We start from the raw sequence: 19,573 nt of genomic DNA on the forward strand, positions 1-19,573 counted from the left end.
CCGTACCGCATGGATAACCAGCACTAGAGGTAACTGACGGAGGTGCTTACATAGTCCTGAAGCTCACACCGCCAAAAATTGTCTTGCGCCTATTTGATCGGGAGTCGCTATACAGTCGACAGCCCCTCAGCAATCCATGCCTCTCTCCGGTGGACCAGCGACGGGTTGGGCGACTCACTGCAAACAAATCCGGAGGATGCCTGATTGTATATCCCTTCAGCATGTCTACGAATATTCGATGCCGAAGCAGAAACTTCTCCCGACGAATTTGCTGACGCCAAGGTGTAGAAGTTCGAGGGCAAGCGGGCACAAATGGGATTCGCGTTTGGCCGGTGCAAACGCGTGCCGTACACAGTAGATACAATAAGGCTTATATACGTAGCTAAATAGGGGTAGATAAGGGCGCGGGTATCCGTCGGGGGGGCGGGACCTGTGGCGCTCGTTCCGCGAGCTCGCCATCTTGACGCCAGGATTCCAACACAAGGTAACGAGTCTGCGTTGGAATCGCATTGTGCGCTTCCCGAGTGGGTTCCGGAGAGGGACTTTGTGGTCGAAAGACAGGCGACATAAACCCCAGGGGTAGCCAGAATAGCGACATGAGACGATAGGACCTCGGACGCGAGACGATGTAGGATGGATTGAGCCTGGGTTCAAGAGGACAAGCTACATAGTGTGGAGGGCGGATAAGCGACATCGTGCACGCCGCGGCGCTTGTGTGCTGTGACGGTCCATCACGGACCGTGGAGCAGACTTCGGGCCGGACGGGGGAGTCGCGATCGGATCAAATTGTCTTTGTCTTGGCCGCCGCGATGCTTCAGCTTGCTCTTCTTTTGCACGTACCAGTCAGGTCCTTACTCCTCCCCTCCGACACGATCATTCACAAATCCTGTCGACAACGAAGTTGCGATGAAAACCCCCTTACATCTTCTTAGTTGCAGAACGAGTCAGGGTCGGGCGAGGAGCGAGGGAATTAGATCCTCATCAGGTGTGCCCTCCACCATCACTCTGCCGTATCGTCTCGCAATTCGTCCGTCTGGGGCAGGTCTGGTGCGGGCATTGAGAGAAGATATCCATTACCCAAACGCACATGCTCCTCTCGCAATGACTCCCTCACATTCCCAACCTCCCTCGCTGTCGAGCTCGATATACGACTCCGTCGTGCCGTCTCTCGGCCTTCTCTGCTGCGGTAGTACACAGGAAATCTTCATCCATCGTCCCGTTTCCGGATTTTCACGTTCCACCTTCAAAGCCCATCTCGGCTTTCTCGTGAAGCAGATCCTACAAGCGGATCCCATGTTCAAAGCCTTCGAGAACGCTCAGACGCAGATAAGCAGTAGCTCGAATGGTTTGGAACAGTTCGTCCTCACCAGCGTTTCACTAGCGTCATCGGCGCTGATATTGACCGGCATCTGTTTGAACAGAGTCAAGTGATCGTACGTAGCGAAGCAGAGCGCAGCTTCCGCATATTTTACCAGCTCATGGAGGGCGGTGGTAGTATGAAAGGCAAACGAAGGTAGTTTTCAGCGTTGTTTGTGCTGACGATGCCGTTCGTCGACTTCCGTCAGGGGTACAAGGTCCTGGCCCCAGGACACAGCGCGCCTGAGTGTATAGATGCCGGATGGTGTTCCTGAGCATAATTAACGCGCTCGAGCAGTGGGCATCTCCATCTTTAGCGTTGGTATGTCTAAGGTCTTCTTTGAGACGAGCATACTTACGGCGCCTGAGGCGAGCGGGGATGTACTACTGTTCAACGTCTTCTCGCGGTTGCGGACTGTCGTGTGGATTTTCACGGCGCAGAGGCTCATGGGAGGGCTTGCATATTTCGCTTACCTCGACAACAAGGCGAGGATGTTGAGCATGGATGTCACAAAATCCCATCGAGATACATATCAGATGTTTCATCATACAAATCGTTCTGTGACATTCACTCCACAGAACCCTGTTCCTCTGTGTGCTTCAGCAAAACCGCCATTTCGAATTTTCCTGTGTGTGGCGGAGGCGTCTTGATCGTGCCTGTTCCCTTGATGAGATAACCCATAGCTTCGTAGATTGATAGCTGCGGCAAGTCTGTCAGCATGCAGAGAGCTATTGAACCAGCTATCGTGCGTGTGATTACGTTTGTCTTCCCTACAGTCTCCAAAACGCAGGGAACACGATCTTTACAAGCCTATTGATATTCAGATACAGACCGCCATGCGACCGAGAGGTTTCAAGGCTCACCTTTGCTTCTATGTATCTTATTAGTTCCGTTGCAACACCCTTGCGTTGATGCACTGGAGATACGCCAATGAGTTGCAAATGGTACGCGCCAAGCTTCACGCCATGACCGAGGACGCGATCTGTCAATTTGCCATAGGTTTCGAGGAACTAACGTGGGTAGTAAGCTTGAGAAGCGTTGCACCATATGAACACGATCTAGGACAAACCTCCTTCCACCAGTTCTGCAGTTCAACAGGCAATCCTGCCATCACTTGATTGTGTCCAGCATTCAGCTGAGCTTCACTTCGAGAGGTTCAACATGTACCGCGTTGCATCTATCAGTCAAATAACGCTTACGAGTCGAGGTACTCGTGTCCAGGATGAAACCTGGTTCAGTTCAGTAGGGAAACATCATGTCGTCCTGTTTCATAACCTACCACACAGCCACTCCTACAACGCCCACTTCGGGAAGTTCGGCTATGTCTACTTCGCCGACATTCTCGAGAAGGGCGGCGTTCATATGGGCGGACATCATAGGCTCCTGTAACGTCTTATCGTTGTTCAATGCGCTACCAAAGAACCCTATTGTATCAATTCAGCTCGCAGAAGCATGATGGAAGGCAAATCGGAGAGCATATACCGTAACCGAAGGCCTCAGCTAGCAGCTTGGAGTATGTACCGAGTTCATCCTCTGGCGAATAACGTCAGTATCGATACGACGCCCATCGCTAATCACAAACGCACCAGAGGGCTTAATGACCTGTCTGACGATGAGCCCCATCTTCGGTTGTGTAGACCCTAGCACGGATGAATTCTCTGTGAGACATGGCGGTCGAAGGACGTCTATATATGCATGATGGGAGCAAACCCTGCTGGCAAGCCCAGTAACGAATGTTCGAGATAACGCATCAGAGGGTAGAGATGACATATTGATCGGGCGGTGATATGGAAGAACAACATCATGGTGAATAACGATAACTGATGTCGATCAAACCTGCAGCCGCACGTATCACACTAATCGATAATCCGAGATGCGCAAAGCAACCCTGAATACTATGGAATCGATGCCCTCAAACCCGTCCGAAATCTCGAAGACTTGGGCCGCTGAGAGGCATACAGACGTGGAAACGGGTGCTTCATAAAATCGGAATGAACAGCGAACACAAAAACTATACATACCTGCAGGACCTCACCCAGAATTTGACTCCATGAGAGCAGACTCCTCATCTGCGCCGTCAATCTTGGATGAGCTATGCTTGCAGTGCTTAAGTCAGCGACATCTCCCTCTTGAGTTACAAGCCCGGATATACTGTTCGGATTGATCAGGAACGCGAGATTGTACTGGTGAGGGTGTGGGGCCTGCAACTAGAGACCATGGCATATACTGCGCACAGGTAGTACCCCGATCGCTAGACATTCTCAGATAAACGTGTGTAATGTCTCCTCGTGGTAAAAGAATACCTGAGCATACGTAGGGGCTTCCGGTCAGTAGCAAATACACAATGAAGATATCACGCATGTTTTTGTTCAAATTGCACGTCCTCGGTTGCCCTGAACATAGCAATGACTTGGAGCAGATGAAAGCTCTTAATGTTACCTGAAATTAGACGGCCGCACGGCCAACTTATTTGGCTAGGACGTCAATCATCATCGATCACCACTGGCACTAGCCTGATGTCAAAGTAGAAGATGGGGATGGTGTCGAACCAGTCGTCAATTCGACTATGGTGGAGGACGCGCGAACCTCGCAACACCGGTAGGTGGAGATCATTTTGACCGCTCTGTAGCGTCTAAACGGCTCATTAGAGCTGTGACATTGCACACGTTCTTAGCCTGAGCCAACATATTCCAGTCTGCAGCAACGTCATGGCAGAATGTACACGTTCTGACAACCTAGACGACATACTGCTACTGCTCCTTCGATTGTCCCCTTCTATCGTCTCTACCTCTACCCTGCGAGGAAAGCAGCGACTTCCTTCATGTATCTATCCCTCTCCTCGAAGTGCGGCGTGTGGCTCGACTCTTCGAGTCTGATCCATCTTGCTCCGGGAATTTTCTCTACATACGCACGGGTGACATAGTCCTGTGCAATGTCGTATTTGCCATTGATGACCAGCGTCGGCGTACGAATCTGGTCCAGACGGTCTTCGATTGTCCAGCCCTTCAGGATGCTGTGCGCCGAGGAGTTCAGAGGGATGAGGCGAATATGAATAGATAGGTACTACTTACGGGGCATTCTCGACAGTAAGGTCAGCGCCTTCGCCATATACCTGCAGCAGCGAATACTCCAAGTCTTTGGGCATCGGCTGCACCCTACAGCCATGAACCGCGTATACCTCCCCCAAAGCCTTCCAGTACGCCTCCCTGTCCTCAAAGCCCTTCGCTATAGCATCCTTGACCCACTGAGGATACTGTTGCAGGAGCTCAAAGAACGATTGGCCCCACAGCGCGATCGCCGTTGGGGAATCGGCGATGACTAGTCGCTGTAGGCCGCTGGGCCGCCTCCGAACCACGAACTCTGAAGCCATCATTCCTCCCCACGAGTGCCCCACGATGTGGTACCCGTCCTGGATCTGGAAGTATCTGAGAAGGTTCTCGAGCTCGTCGAGGAACAGATCGACATTCCAAAAGTCCTCTGGCTGGTCTGGGAGGTGCGTCGAGCGTGCATTGCCGATCTGGTCGTACAAGATGACAGGGTACCCGTAGGACTCGTCCGCAAGGTCTGCGATGGGGAGCATGTAGTCGTGTGAGAGACCCGGGCCACCGTGGAGGAGGACGACGACGGGGGTGCGAGTACGATGCTCGAGGTCTCCGAAGACCTTGTAGTATGTCTGGTGTGTCTCGCCTTTGTATGGAAAGGGAATGTGACCGTCCTTGATTGAGACACAAATGGCGGGCATGCTGGTTAGGTCGTTGATCGATATCGGGACTGGGAGAATCTCAGCAGCAGCAGTGAAGATGAACGCGGATCCCACAAGAGCCGGGATGTACAGCTGCTTCGCTTAGCGGCAGAAATAGCGCTGGGGTACTGGAATAGTATCCCGGCGCCGGATTGAACGTGCCAGAATTCCGATGGCCTCCTGCCGAGTTTCCCTGCCTGAAAACAATAACTCAATAGCTTTCACAATCACGTGACGTGAAACGACATACTATCCACTATCGTGGACCATCGGTGCGAAAGTCCCTGGTTGATGCCTCCGATCGTGATAAACATCGAAGTCTTGTTGAGTCCCAAATTGGACCGCCTACTCAGCGCCGAGACTGATCGTAAACTAGTCGTGTTTGCTCTCGCACGATGCGGGCATGATTTCCTGAAACGCCTCACCCTTCTCTCGGATTAGAACATGAACATGAGCAGCACATAAGCATCAATTAGCGGTGCTTACGCACATCCAGAGCGCTTTACCGTCGCATATGAATAGTGTATAAAATCAGCCAATTGTATATGTAGTGCGAGGTCGCGGGGCGTAAGGAAGTAGCGAAGGAAAAGGAAACGGCGAGGAAGGCACGAAGAGCGAACACATACCTAGCGCGCTCCGTGATGGCCGATACTGTACAGGCCTAGGCACACGTCACGAGCCCCGTTGAGGCTCGCGAGGAAATGCTGCAGATATCAAGACAATGTTAGACACGATGAGGCTATATCGATAGCAGCTCACACACCCACAATGATACAAAGCCTCTGAGGGGGGAGTAAGCCATGAAGTCGATCGGATGAAAGTGCGCATGAGTCCGCGTCAATCATGATCCACAGGGCATGCCTGGTAGGGATGCGGTGGGACAACGAAGTCGGACGCTGTGGTGCGGGTGTATGGAGATGACGAAGCCCGAGGACCGCCCTGGCGCCGACTATGCGTACTCAGGTAGACGACCGAGGGCGTGGACCCATCTATGCCCAACATCAATGCATTGCTCCTGCGAGCTTCTGATGTGCGATCTTACCGTTGAACAACTCGTGGAGGGGCTGGATAAGCTTCAGTTCCATGTGCTCAAGCAGAACCAACGATATGATCCATCTTGATCGTCGCAACTGGTCCCTTAAGGCTGTTACTCTCGGTGACGTTGGGGTAGAGCGTACCTTGGAGATGCCATTGGATTTTACCCTTGGTCTCGGTACCCTTGGTCTCCTCCTTCTCAGCCTCAGCCTCAACCTTCGCCGTCTCGGTCTCGGAGAAGTTGATGAACGGAGGCCAATGATCTTGCGCTTCTGTTCTGGTTCCGAGACGCCCTCGAGACGCAAAAGGAAGAGATCTGACGGGTCGACGACGGTGAGGTTCACGCCGGGATCTTTGCTCTATATCCTGTGTAGACGGAGAACAACATTGTCGAAGATGGTAGCGCGAAGACTACATGGCCGCTAAGTGGCTGTCTGAGTCTGGCTCGTATGCAACTCACCGATCGCTGATAGTCCCATGCATCAGCTTCGCCGCAACAGAACTATCAACACCACCTCTGTGGGCGACCTTTGGTTCCACATATCTCGCAAATGCGCGCGACACCTTCTTAATTGAACTCCTGTACAAACGGTCGTTACCATGGGCAAAACTCTGCATCATAGTCCGACACGGGGAGAACTTGCCATTGTCCGGTGTTCTCTGCAGCCTCAGATGCCCATTACAAAGTTGCTAATCACCTGCTTGGAGTGCGTGACCTCGGGATGGAGCTGTGTACCCTATAAAGACTTGGAGCGGTGCGCTACCACGGCATATGGCGCGGTTGCTGTACGTCCGATGATGTGGAATCGCTCGAGCAGTTCATGAAGTTGGTCGCCCAGGCCTGAGAAAGAGGCAAACGTCAGATAGACAGAGTGGGCGACATGAATGTAACACGCACCTGCAAATCCTCGCCCAAATCCTTGAGCAGCGCGTCGACTCCGTTGTTCTCGCCACCAATTTTGCATGTTTGCACCTGGGTAAAGCCGTACTCCCGATGCTCGCATATAGCCACCATACCCTTCTTCTTCCACGCCATCTCCTACTTTCGCATATTCAGGTGCACTCCATGAGTACAATGAGACGAGCGATACACACCTGAAGACTATGACAGATGCCAAGGACGGATATTCCGGTCGCAGACACTTCCGGGTCAGCATGTGGTACATCCTTGTCGTGTCGAGAATGGCGATCCGGAAAGAGCAATCCCTGTTCATTTTCTGGGTGCATGGCATGAGCTTGGCGTACACGTTCAGTTCAGGGCATATCCTAGTGATTGAATGGCAGTACTGCGATTGAGATCAGCTTCGCATTCAGCGGAAACCATGGGAACATACCTGAGGATGAGAATGGTGTCGAGGTGGTCGTGAATCTCAGACATGGTGAAGGAAGGGGTTACCCGGTTTCCAACGTAGGCAAGCTCGTGCAGCGCCTGTCCTCGATCAAAGTAGCATATGTGGATTTGCAGCTGGTCGAGTTAGGACGTGCTCAGTCGTTTCAGGGAAGCATCGACCTAGTGCGAGACAGCTGCGCGAGACAGCTGATCGTAGTAGTCCCGCACATCCGGCAGCCTCTGCTACAGCACGCACTAGGTGTTGACACTCTGGTACATGGACGCGTGATGGTGTTGTGATATCCAACTTTTCGCATGAAAGGTTGTACTAGATGTAGCGGTTAGCTCACTGTAGGACACGTCGGACTCGAAGCGTCCACGACAGAGCTTCTCCATGAAAAGCGGGAAGCACTTCGGTAGGCAGATAGTGCCGTCACCTTCGAGTATGGCTCGCTCTCCATGCTTCCATCCTGCACTGCGTTGACATGGGCACGCACGAACATATACGGGATGGGGAGGAGGAACAGGGCAACCAAGACGAGGTGGATGGACTCACAATTGCAAGCACAGTCACCGATTTGATGTTCTCGTTCGCGGGCTCGAATTGGATGCTCCAAGCATGTTCTGCCTGTATTCAATACATAGCACGTCTTGAGCCAGTACCCCTAGTGCATTGCCTCACGTCCACCCCATACCTAGCGTACGCAGCGCCCAGTGTTGTCGGGCATTGCCTGAGGGACTAGCATCAGAACGAGGACGCACTAAGTCAATCTTTGTATCATACATATAGCCACTTATGTTAACGATTGGTACTTGGAGAAATGTGAGGTGCGCAGAAGCGAACTGGCCTGGTACGAAGGGTCCATGAAGATCGATGAGAAGCAGACCATGGTATTGGTGTTCAGCGGCATGACGATTGAGTTCGCCAGTAGCGTCGCGGATACGAGACTAGCCCATCCACCTGGTCGGTTTTTAGGGCGATGCGACAGATGGCCAAATGTCTGGTCGACGTGCAAGAGCAAGAGAGGCAGCAAGGCAGCAAGGCGCTTCCAGCGCATTCGGCCCGCTCGGCCGAACGCATCCTGACCTCATTCCCACGCTCGTCTCTACCATCCTCCCCGGCGAATGTGGCCCGTCTCTTCGCAATTTACGACTGCCCCTCTAAGGTGCCAGAAACCTGTCACGTCCTCATGCTCTCATTCGCTTTTTTCATGTGCTCTTGAACCTCCTGTAACCGCTGTCCTTCCGTTCCTGCGCACATCTACTCGGGGCTGACTATTTACTGGATCTCTCACGCTCAATTGCTGTTGATAGACGTCTTCGCCTTTGGTTGCTGCCATTCTCCTCCCTTCCCCTTCATTGGGACGTGAGTTCAAGCGGCCTGCGACTTTCGCTCCTTAACGAGGAGACTTTCTTTGTCGCAGGGTCCCTGTCCCTCCTGTTTTCACTGCCGCCCACCCGCACAGTGCTCTTGGTGGACTCGATGCCTAGTCTCCTCATCCTTAACTCCTTTCGCGCTCCACTCTTTACGCCTATGCCTTATCTCCGCCCGGTTTTTAGAGTCATTAGAGAGTGGACGCCAAGGCCAGACATGCCAGGCATAAGGTGCGTGTTCATATCCAATCAGCTGCCCTGCACCTAGCATGCGTTGATAGGAGTGAAGGCCATTATGTCTGCCGCAGTGCCGGTTCTACCATCTGCAGTATGGCAGTGCCGCTCTGCGGCAGATTCTGGCGTTCTCCCGACTCTCAAACGTGATGACGTGTGTTCAACGGGCAGGATATCGGGTCCGATGCGCTGGTGCAGAACGTGTCCTTCGCGGACATGCAGATCGTGCAGGGTATCGTGGAATGTGCCCGTGTATGTGTCAAGAGCGTGGAGGCGCAGAATGCATCGGGGATTGAATTCTGCGCTGGGACTGGCCATTCCGGCGGTCCGCTCCAGGATAGAGGTAGTCGCTGTCAGAAGTTTCGGCGCTGTCGCTGCCAAGAATCCATCACTCTGGAATCACTTATGGTGGAGGATTACGACAGAAGTGATCTTTAATCCCACGACCCGCACACAGCATTCTGACAACGTGCTCGCGGGCCCTCCCTTGTGCCGACGATGCCCGTTTCAATGACCCGCCACGACTTTGCAGAGAAGCCTCGTGATGATTGAGTCGATACAGTTTCTCTATAAGACGAGAAAAATACTTGCGATGATTCCTTGAGAGTCCATGCTTGGAAACTGTCAGCTACGTTTACGACTGTATAGTACGTCTACTTCAATGCTGATCAGACCAGATGTACTTGCGCTCGCGAGTCCTTTGTTCGAACTAAATCTTCGGCCCATTGCGAGTCTGAGCAGCGAGCCCTGGGCTCTTGCCGAAGTTCGCCAAGAGATTGGGGACCTGAGGTTCACTAGCTTTCTCACTTTGCTCTTCGCTCCTTCACTGCCACCAGTCCCGTAGGTGGCCTGTCTCGAGCACTCGACTGAGCCCAGTACGCAGTTCAGCATGGGCGCTGGCGTCACGCCCGCTGCCCTCGTGTCCTTGTCCAGCTCGGTGGGGGCATGTTGATGGTCACCTGAAGCTCGGAAATCTCCCATTGGCGGTGTGCTATGCATTCCTTCCGCTCCCTTGAGAGCTCTTCCATCTGCCGCTCCCCCTTCTGATCATGATGGGATTCTCGGCGGCAGCCTGTCGCATGCTAGCGAGCCGCAACCTCAGATGGCGGATGCTGTTCGAGAGAGAATTGGTCCTCGCGCAGGGCGTCCCTATTGCATCGATTGAATCAGTTCTATGATGTGATTTTGTTACTTATCTCGTTGCTCTCTTGACAATCTATTGTCTACGCAAACATCGTCCACTCGACCTACTCCGTCGCACAAGCGAAGACCTCCGGCGAGATACCAGAATACTCAGCTCTCTGCCTGCTTTTCGAGCAAGTCAATGTTCCCCGCGGACATCTCGATACCCTTCGTTGCTCCGTAGAAGTCCCTGTTGACCTTCTTCTCGCGCTCGACCCGGTCGCTTGAGTCGCATGGTCCATAGGGATGGACACGGGTCGGGTCAACCCGCCTCGGGTCCGGGTATATACCCGTGCGGGCACGGGCACGGGTCAAGGTTCGGTCGACCCGACCAAAACCCGTACCCGGCGGAGCGTAGGGCCCGTGGACCCGTCGGCGAGGAAGAACTTCGTTGCACTGTGGCGGAATGTATTTATAGATCAAGATGATTCTAGCGCGAATGACCCTTGTATGACTGCCATAACTTCCAACGATCCCCACTTCAGGGTCATTAGCAAGCGCGGCCACTGTCAGCCACTGTACACACTCGAGAAGACCCGGAAACATGGGGATGGTACTTGAACTAGCGCTGCTCTACTCAAACGAGATTTGTGAGGTAGCAATGCTTACGTGGTTGTCTCTGTAGATGTTGTGTCCACAGAGAACTTGTGACAGCATCTACAGTGACAATCAGATAGCCATATTCCAATTGATCCTCAATGCACTGTTTACCCGACCTTCGACCCGTACCCGACGTCAACCCGTACCCGACCTACTCGGGTATGAACCCGCGCGGGTACGGGTACGGGTCAGGTCAAAACGCGCACGGGTAGACCCGTGTCTATCCCTACGCATGGAATGCTACGCGGCCTAGTTCAATGCCTCTTGGAGCGTCTCGTTCTTCCTATTCCCCTCAGGTCGAGTCCGGGATAGGGCGGAGACCCGAAGACGTACAAATCCGCTCCAAGGGCGATGACGCACTCCAGCTCGATGATATGCTTCAGCGCGTGCTCATCGACGCCGAGAGGCGCTCGGCTTCGAGATACTCTCCGACCTCACGGCGCGTCTCTGCCTCCAGCCTGAGCTCAAGATATTTCAAGGTATCGCACTCGCTCTATCAGAATTTCTCCGCGGGCTCCTTGCGGAGATAAGGTTTGCTTCCTTATACTCCAGCTTCTCTTTGTGCGTCAGACGTAGGTAGTTCCCTTCACCGTCACATCATGATGGACAACGGATGTACGTGATCAGTACAGCCCCTTCCCGTAGTGTAGTGTAAAGACTCCGCAACAGTCCCGATAGCTATATTGCGTTTCAGGAATTTGTTGATCTACCGACGCACTATGAACGTCAGCGTGAAGGCCTGCAGCGGCGAGCGCAGCGTTCAGAGGCAAATGCTCTAAAGACATCGGTCGTGATGCGCGAAGCAATGTCTTGACTTATGCTGCGCCTGCCTGCATTGTAACTGAGACGGATGACGTGACAAGGTTTTCCGCTTTCCAGTTACCCCATAACGCCAGCCATCTGACAACTTGAGACGTATCGCTTCTGGTCTGAGGCAAGAGCAGAACGATCTCTGTTTTGCGACCCATTCATGTAAGTCTGGTTGAAGGGACGCCGTGGCTACTGATGAACTTGGGGGTACAACACAAGCATACCTTCAGTTTCTCAAGCTGTTATATACACAATGGTCGCGTATAGGCTACACCGAGAGAAAAGACACTCTGGGAACCGCTTCGTACCTCCCACACGAAACCATGACTAGAGCTACTTCCAGGAGTAGATCTAAATGTCTACAGACGGAAGACTTGTCCGGGCTTATGCGCGTCGCTGTCGTCGGCCATCATGTCACGGGTGGTTTGGTTCTCCCCCTCGATCTCGGTTGCCACCTTGATGTCAATCTTGGTCGGGCCTATGTCAGGGATCTTGTGGACCGGAAATTTTCAGTCCAGAATTTGAGAGCTGGTCACGTTTCACTGACCTGAGGAGCATTATACCGTTCAGCACGAGCCTGTCTGGCCGCCCTTTCGATGGCATTAAGCCCGTAGGTTGCATCTGATCCAAATATCTCGATGCCTCTAGTGATTGCCATGTCTCGGGAGTTTAACCTGCAAAACAGTAAGCCGGACGATACACCCTTCACGTCAGTGTCCACTCACACGGAGAGGAAAGTGATAAGGTACACTGCAGGCGATTGGGTCAATTCTCCGAGGATAGGCTACGAGACTTGATTGCTTACACTTCGTGGTTGCTGTATCGAAGGCAATCCACCAAGCAGTCCTTGCCACTGCATATGCCTATTTGGATGGTCAGGACAGCAGACATACTGTCCCAGATAATTACATACCAATATCCAGGACACGATGTCACAAATGCTGATATGTAGCACAATTAGTGAATGATTGGAGGAGATACATGTAACCAAATTGCGCACCTTACCAGTAGTCCTGTATCATATGTTCATTAGATATCCAAAAACTTACCTCAGCGAGCCAAGGGTACACACCTGTATTGAGAACATAGAGCATGAAGTTCTCCATGAGCGATCTGGAGCTAGAGTGACTGTTAGCGGAATAATATAGGCTTAATGGGCTAGACAAGCGCACATTGTATTGGAGCCTTTCCGATGCCTTTGACCCAAGTATATCACGTAAAGGAGCGAGCTTGTGAGAATGATGTGGGCCACAGTGGAGCATCCATATTTCCCTGACACCACGAGCTGTCGAGCGCTCAGCTACCATCCACAAGGGCCTCTGCCAGACAAAGGACGCACACCGTGCTGCCGCTGAATGCGTCCTGGGAAATCCATAACTCCTGAGGTCACTCTAGGCTGCGCTCAGTTCGTGTTTCCTGTCTGTCGAAGGAGAAAACTCATACAAGTATACAGTCATCACTATGAATACAATATGTGAGAGGGGTCTCTAACAGAACGATGACATTACTACTCACCTACGCAAAATCCTGTATAACCCGGAGGCCTATGTCAGAGCAAGTCGTACATTGCTCAGAGTTTACTTACCAAATCTCCCGAGTATTCCAGCGCACTGGTGGGTGAGTATCTCATGAGTCAAGTATAACTGGTCATGGAGAATCAACGTACAGCCAGCACGATAATCCACTTGTTACTCAGGCCCACTGGATAACAGTCAGGCTCTGACGTATATCTTGCATTGTGGATACCTACTCATCCATACCCGCTGGACAAAGAAACTTCATAACCATGCTCAGCTTAGATCAATGCATGGTGAGCCGTAGAAACTCACACCAGCGACAAAATGATGGACAGCTCCTGCGTATTAGTTAGTAACCTATCTCCATATATATACGTAATGGGAAATAGATACTGCCGACTCACCGCCGTGATAGGAAGTGCCTTGGTGCGCGAGATGTTGGTTAATACCCTATAAGAGCAAGATATGACCACTAACATCAAAGGACCTGAGAGAATATTAGCGTCACGAGTCTCTAGATGCACAATGCGCTTCAATCGCCTCACCATATTGTCATTGAGCTCGCAGCCGTATCATTGTAGTTGGTTACCAACGAGCGGTAGCTGCGACTCATATCTAAGCTTAAGAGCTGACATCCCAAAAATGGAGCCCGTACATTCCATGCATGGAGAAAATAGTGTGAAGTGTTTCACAAACTCTGCAAGGCGTCAGAGAGATGATAGGCTCGCAAACAATAGTCGACTTACAAAGCGCACCACACCTGAATCAGAGCGTCAGTTCGCAAGAACATAGTCACTCGTGAGCGTCAGAACACCTTACCAGTACACGAATGTTCACTTCATCATTGGGATACACGCGAAAGTATCTGTATGATTGGTGCAGCATCAAGCCATACAGTCTATATAAGTGTCAACGACCATATGAGTAAGACATGGATGTAGTGGTTGACACATACATGAGACTGAAGAATGTACCCAGAAGAAGGGCGCCGTAGAGATTCTCTATTGGAGAGGCCATACCACGTAACCAAGTTGGTTGTACTCTGGGGGGATGTCGCCGTGGAGGCAGCTCTGTTGGGTGCCTGTATATATCTACTGTATCCGTGAAGCGCGGAAACAAGCAGCGCTGAATGGGTGATGCAGACTGCACCGCAAGAACTGCGGGTAGCTTGTCCCGGGTTGCAGTGTCGGAGGGTTTTCCTTTGCTCCATACGGATGCAAAACTGGTTGTAGATATACTAAGGTTTCTGATGAGTAAGAAGAAACCTGATCTGATTGATATGTACCCTTGGTCTCACGTCCCAGTGATAAACTGTAACCGTAAGACACATCGGCGCAGCCATAGATGTTAGAAACGCTCAGGCGATGAAGGCTTCCATCACAGCCGAAGCTCTGTTGGTGCAACAGCTAGAGAAGCCTTTACAAAGTACATGCACATGCACCTACAGCGGCGAAGCAGACAACAGATCCCGCAGCTGGGCGTGACATTCTTCTGGACTATTTTGGCTAACACGATGCTTGACGCTACCCATCGTACCATATGACCGTACCATAGCTAGCGCTTTGGCCACGGACCGATGATGATGCGATCTCATTGGTATCCCAATCTCCGGGCTCACGACGGCCATTGACCAATGCCCCGGACCCAAACCGGGACCGCGACATCGGCAGATGCCCGTCGTGACTGCTTCTCTCCAATTAGTTATGATCTATGTATTGCATTATGCACAACGCCATTCATCGCGAGCATACCAGAAATAGGTCCGGGTGTCGGCATGGCACAACGGCATTTCCAAAGGAGACGCGTACCATCCGACCTTTCTTGAGGGCTAGTCTATGTGTTTTTGCATGACTATGCCTGTATTGTCGGACTGTACCTCATTCACTTCGTCTCCTTCCCTAGTCTACAATCGGTGGATACCCTTCCTTTACTACTAGGTGGAACTTTCCGCGACCCCATACATAGTGATACGGGCCTCCATTGGTCTTTCCCCTACCGTAACCCGAACGATGAAGAAGTTACTGTTCATCCATGAATACGTAGGCGAGTCAGTTTCCACGTGCCTGAAAATACGAAATCTCTGTGAGCGTGAGCACGTTCGCTGTCAAACTACGGTTTCGAGGACGCACGCGTAGATGAAGGAGCCGGTATTGATGTTTCTGGCGGCCATCGAGGCTTTTCAGCTTCGTTCCTTCGAAATCCAAGTGGTCGTGGATGGAATCCAGACTCACCCTATACCATTGACAGTTATGGAGGCGAGCTTGCCATCCGCCTTCCAGACGTATGGCAGGACAGCCGAGGGAAAGAATATCCCAGAATTGCTCAGGATGCCGGTGTCGGCGGTAGGCAGGAGCGTCGCGACAACCTCGCCCGTCTTGGCATCTGTGAGGTTTCCGCTGCATACATGTCTCCGGGTGAGAGGACTGGTATTGAGCTCTGTACAGAGCATGACTTACCCTGTATCGGGCGCGTGTTGTCGGATGCCAAAAGGCCCCGTGGTGTTCAGAGCGTCCTGGGAAGGACCGCTGACAATCTGTCCCATGAATATGGCGTCGAAAGTGGGTGGCGGTTGAGGGGTTTGGGCGACGGCTAAGGCGAAACCCGCGGCGAGAATGCCAGTCAGAGGCGAGAGGAGGCGGCTGCTGCGCATCTTGAGATGTGGGCCCAACGCGTGCTCCCTGATGAGTGCCTTGTGTACCTTTTGTACTCGCCTGCAAAGCTTGTGAGGTCAGATCCATGCACTAGGCGTCCTCCGCCATCTGTACCACATGGGACGATATGAAGTTGAGCCGCTGGACTGCGACGGTGCATCCAGCTAGCACCAGCGCTGGCCTGGCTTGTGCCCGTGCCTTCATTATTCGCCTCTGCTGAGGAGTTGTGTATGATAGGTAGGGCATATTCTGTGGCAGATAGTCAGTCAAGCCACTAAGTGTATCAGCCTCGCCGCTTCAGAGTCTGCCTGCCAGTCCCAGGAGGGTGTGAGTACTAGTCACTTGGCTTATAGGGTAGATGTCGCACCTGAGGCACTGTCTGACAGGACTGAGTCGCATGCCACATATGAACGGAGTAGGTAGCTCGAACGACCTGGACCCCTGGCATTCTAGCCCCTACGCGCGTGTCGCGCGTGCACTGACATTGTTCCGAATGAGGTCAGATCTAGCGCTGGTCACGTCCACAGCTACCGCGCCGTAGTCAGTCCTGCCATGCCATCGTAACATCCTTATTTCTGACGAGTAGCAATGTGGAAGCTGGTCGTGCGACGTGCAAAGAGCGCTGGAACAAAGGCAAACACACATGCATACTTGCCCTGCATAGGTGTTAGGGACGTAAGACAGCAGCTACCATATCATTGTCCTGGCGCGAGCCCGCCGAACTGGCTGCCTAGTCCAAACGTCGGAATCCCACCTAGCGAGCCAATGTCGTCTCCGATGTAGTTTTGCGGCTCTACACCCCTTTCATACACATCCTCCCACTCGTTCATGATACCCTGCACGACCTGCACGCCCGCAAGGTACACATTCCGCACCGACGCATCGTACCCCGCGTCCTGCCCATTGAACAGATTGTCCGCGGCGCTCACGCCTGGGGGCGGCCTGTCGAAGTCCGACGCTGTCCGCATAGCAATGACGCGCCCGAAGTCGACGCGACGCGCGAGTGCCCCGCGGAGGAGCGCCCCGAGCACCGCCCCGTCCTCTTGCTGCGTAGTGCAATACACGCCCGTGCCGTTCGTAAACAGCGTTGTCGTGTTCTCGAACGCAGCTCCTAGCAGCGCACCGCTCCACCACACGTCTGACGTCGCCGTGTCACATGCAAGCACGCGTGGCTCGCCGAGTGCTGCGGCGTACTGAGGCTCGCTGGCGTACAGCTGTCTGTACTGCTGGGCGCTCGCAGTGTCGTTCAGTTTGGCTTTGCGGGCGAGGGCGACGGCACGCTGGCGCAGGGCGTCGTTCAGCTCGAAGACCTCCGTGCCGTAGATGTACAGCGGCCACTGGTCTGGTGCGGTCGTCCCCTGGGGCACGTACCCGGTAGGGAATCCGTCTGGGATCTCGCGCCCATCGATTTCGTACTGCAGCGCGACCTGCACCGAGAAACGTGCGAACGCGACCGAGCCGAGCGTGCCCTGCTTTGGTGAGATGCCCCCATCACCGGCGAGGAGGAAATACGAGTGGGTGAGGTTGAAGAGAGGAGAGTGGATGAGAGCGAACGTGGATAGCGCCGCGTTGATCTCGCCCTCGTCTGTGACGAGCTGGCAAATGTCGGCCGAGGCCGTGCAGTGGATGGCGGGATAGCGCCTGGAGAGACTAGGGACGGTGACGTTGCGTGCGAGGAGGTCGAACTCGGGGATGCCGGTCCACGCATTGGCCTCATCAGTGTACTTTGGAGGATAGTCAGAAGAACACGCTCCGTAGGCTAGTACACAAGTATGTACTCACGAAGTCAACGATGACGACCTTGGGTGCGAAGGGCTGCGAATTCGCTGTCGCCACCACGGCTTGGATCGCCACTAATGCGAGGAGTCTCCATATGCACATCCACATCTTGGCAGGAAGGACCTAGCAGTTTTGTTGGACGAGTGGACGCAGGCACCTGGCAGTCGTGAACAATGGCGACAAGCTCGAGCGTCGGGAGGAGGCCACGATCCGCCCGCAGGGAAGTACCGCCATCTTATGGACGAGCTGCCACGACTGCGACAGATGCGCCGAGCTTTATATGTAGATCCCTCGGCGAGCCGGGGCCCCGTGGTGAACGAGGTATCCAAACAAGTTGATTGCCCCAAGACGCTCAGTCGTGGGAAGGTCTATGTTTTCCCACACTGCCCGTGGCGCCTCCCGCGTATCCTCGGACTACCTCACTTGTTTTCTTCATGAACTACTGTTAGTTCTTAGTGGAAGGCACTTCTGTTGGCTTTGCCAATCCGCTAACGCCATCATAGAGAGTGTTTTCTATAACATCCCCTATTCCAGCACCTCGTCTCGGCACGCGCGGCATGCCATATTAATCTACTTCCAGCACTCTCCTTCGACAGCTGTTCCCCCGGTGGAACAAGTGTATGGGACATGCGCCACTCAGTGTCGACGTTCCTCATAACCGCTTTCCAACTCTTTCTGAGGATACGGAAGGATAAGCATGAGTCATTGGTACGTCCTCAGGCTGTGGAGAACTGTAAACGCACTCACCTGTCGTGTACAAAGTTGTCAGAGTCAGAGAGCTGAGGCGGCGTTATTCGTCGGTCTGGACATCAAAGCTGGAGAGACAACGAAACCTCAGAAGACAAGTTACTTAATTACGGAGACGTCGAAGTTAAGGCGATTGAAGTGCCGGGCTTGGTCACGGAGTACCGCAACCTGGAGAGGCGTTCGGATATGTTTGCTCGGTCGAGTTCCACGAGATCCTCATACCTGCCTGTGAATGTTCCGTGGCCGTTGGTTTCCTCTGTTCGGTGGTACCAGATGGACATGATAGACCCATGCAACGAGACTGTCACTGTACACGGGGACGGGTAGTCTGAACACGGGCACGATTAGTGAGTTTTAGGAGGAAGCACATAGCAGGAGAAGCGCACAGCTTGAAGACGCCGACACCTAATATAGAGCACACGCAGCTTCGTTCGCTACTTTCACGGAGTCGGTCCTTGTGCTCTTCGTCCTCGTTCCCTCACCGTGCAGGATGTCCAGATGGAAGGGGATACTCTTCCCAGCACTCCTCGTCCTCGTCTTTGCACCTGCGTTCCTTTGCTACAGCCGCGTACTGCTTGCAATGCGGGCCTTCATGGGAGGCCCCACGCTTCTGGCCGGCGTTGTCCAATTTGCTGTGGCGGAGCACGCGCCGTTGGCTCCCAAAGTCGTGATTGTCGACTACGTGCGTATGAAACCGCGCTCTCCGCGTCCGTGCAAACATGTCTAATCCAAGAGTACACCTTGGATCTAACGACTGCAGTACGGTGATGAAGGCTCCGCCTGGCTCGGGATCCCGGAGTTTGACCTCCTGGCGCGGAATATCACCGTCCCCGGCCTGTCGCGGCGCTACTCCAGCGTTCGATGCACCTCAGACGGCGACATCTGTCAGCTGCTCACAGACGAAGGTCTGATCAACGCAGCACTCTCCACCGCAGCCTTGGTTCAATCGCCGGCCTTCGACCTCAGGCAATCCTACTTCCTCCTCGCGGGCGTCGCTGGGATCTCTCCCAAATTTGGGACACTGGGCTCCGTCGCTTTCGCGCGTTTCTCCGTTCAAGTTGCGCTGCAATACGAGGTCGACGCGAGGGAGATCCCGGCTGAGTTCAACACGGGCTATATTCCCCAGGGTACGACTGCCCCTGGGCAGTGGCCGCGCTACGTGTACGGCACCGAGGCGTTCGAGCTGAACGATGCGTTGCGCCAGCGCGCCATCAC

The 19,573-nt window shown here is 53.4% G+C and overlaps 7 protein-coding genes across 7 annotated transcripts in view; 2 read left to right on the forward strand and 5 right to left on the reverse strand.

The window, feature by feature from the left end:
* Nucleotides 1-1,101: 1,101 nt before the first annotated feature.
* DICSQDRAFT_169950 (uncharacterized protein) lies at nt 1,102-1,431 on the forward strand (the record flags this gene model as incomplete). The annotated part of the gene is made up of 2 exons (XM_007365563.1): nt 1,102-1,355; nt 1,422-1,431. The coding sequence occupies 2 exons, from the start codon at nt 1,102-1,104 to the stop codon at nt 1,429-1,431; spliced, it is 264 nt and encodes an 87-aa protein (XP_007365625.1).
* Nucleotides 1,432-1,924: 493 nt separating this feature from the next.
* On the reverse strand, nt 1,925-2,991 carry DICSQDRAFT_161452 (uncharacterized protein; the record flags this gene model as incomplete). The annotated part of the gene is made up of 8 exons (XM_007365564.1): nt 2,944-2,991; nt 2,840-2,890; nt 2,637-2,781; nt 2,557-2,586; nt 2,427-2,502; nt 2,221-2,367; nt 2,117-2,167; nt 1,925-2,056 (listed from the first exon to the last, which is right to left on the reverse strand). Exons 1-8 carry the CDS (start codon nt 2,978-2,980, stop codon nt 1,925-1,927), a joined length of 669 nt encoding a protein of 222 aa, XP_007365626.1. The 5' UTR covers nt 2,981-2,991.
* Nucleotides 2,992-4,022: 1,031 nt separating this feature from the next.
* DICSQDRAFT_86057 (proline-specific peptidase) lies at nt 4,023-8,433 on the reverse strand. The gene is made up of 14 exons (XM_007365565.1): nt 8,249-8,433; nt 8,160-8,195; nt 8,021-8,092; nt 7,469-7,792; nt 7,230-7,420; nt 7,033-7,173; nt 6,779-6,975; nt 6,595-6,714; nt 6,278-6,545; nt 6,142-6,215; nt 5,867-6,088; nt 5,350-5,803; nt 4,429-5,296; nt 4,023-4,370 (listed from the first exon to the last, which is right to left on the reverse strand). Exons 13-14 carry the CDS (start codon nt 5,097-5,099, stop codon nt 4,148-4,150), a joined length of 894 nt encoding a protein of 297 aa, XP_007365627.1. The 5' UTR covers nt 5,100-5,296; nt 5,350-5,803; nt 5,867-6,088; nt 6,142-6,215; nt 6,278-6,545; nt 6,595-6,714; nt 6,779-6,975; nt 7,033-7,173; nt 7,230-7,420; nt 7,469-7,792; nt 8,021-8,092; nt 8,160-8,195; nt 8,249-8,433; the 3' UTR covers nt 4,023-4,147.
* Nucleotides 8,434-12,023: 3,590 nt separating this feature from the next.
* On the reverse strand, nt 12,024-14,198 carry DICSQDRAFT_126967 (uncharacterized protein; the record flags this gene model as incomplete). Its single annotated transcript, XM_007365566.1, has 14 exons — nt 12,024-12,155; nt 12,212-12,338; nt 12,390-12,414; nt 12,470-12,527; nt 12,578-12,605; nt 12,665-12,677; nt 12,737-12,792; nt 13,180-13,208; nt 13,250-13,274; nt 13,494-13,519; nt 13,586-13,631; nt 13,928-13,941; nt 14,001-14,046; nt 14,137-14,198. The coding sequence occupies 14 exons, from the start codon at nt 14,196-14,198 to the stop codon at nt 12,024-12,026; spliced, it is 687 nt and encodes a 228-aa protein (XP_007365628.1).
* A 1,087-nt stretch (nt 14,199-15,285) lies between these two features.
* Nucleotides 15,286-15,831, reverse strand: DICSQDRAFT_126968 (uncharacterized protein; the record flags this gene model as incomplete). Its single annotated transcript, XM_007365567.1, has 3 exons — nt 15,286-15,340; nt 15,413-15,577; nt 15,638-15,831. The coding sequence occupies 3 exons, from the start codon at nt 15,829-15,831 to the stop codon at nt 15,286-15,288; spliced, it is 414 nt and encodes a 137-aa protein (XP_007365629.1).
* Nucleotides 15,832-15,863: 32 nt separating this feature from the next.
* Nucleotides 15,864-17,930, reverse strand: DICSQDRAFT_105651 (purine nucleoside permease). The gene is made up of 3 exons (XM_007365568.1): nt 17,615-17,930; nt 16,200-17,556; nt 15,864-16,140 (listed from the first exon to the last, which is right to left on the reverse strand). Exons 1-2 carry the CDS (start codon nt 17,717-17,719, stop codon nt 16,528-16,530), a joined length of 1,134 nt encoding a protein of 377 aa, XP_007365630.1. The 5' UTR covers nt 17,720-17,930; the 3' UTR covers nt 15,864-16,140; nt 16,200-16,527.
* Nucleotides 17,931-18,827: 897 nt separating this feature from the next.
* The window catches only part of DICSQDRAFT_136430 (purine nucleoside permease), a 2,575-nt gene continuing 1,829 nt past the window's right edge, over nt 18,828-19,573 (forward strand). Inside the window, exon 1 of the mRNA XM_007365569.1 lies at nt 18,828-19,040. Within this exon, the coding sequence (XP_007365631.1) occupies nt 18,849-19,040 (192 nt within the window). The 5' untranslated portion in view covers nt 18,828-18,848. The remainder of the gene's footprint in view (nt 19,041-19,573) is intronic.

Source organism: Dichomitus squalens (assembly GCF_000275845.1).
Source record: "Dichomitus squalens LYAD-421 SS1 unplaced genomic scaffold DICSQscaffold_13, whole genome shotgun sequence".
In the NCBI taxonomy this organism is placed as follows: domain Eukaryota; kingdom Fungi; phylum Basidiomycota; class Agaricomycetes; order Polyporales; family Polyporaceae; genus Dichomitus; species Dichomitus squalens.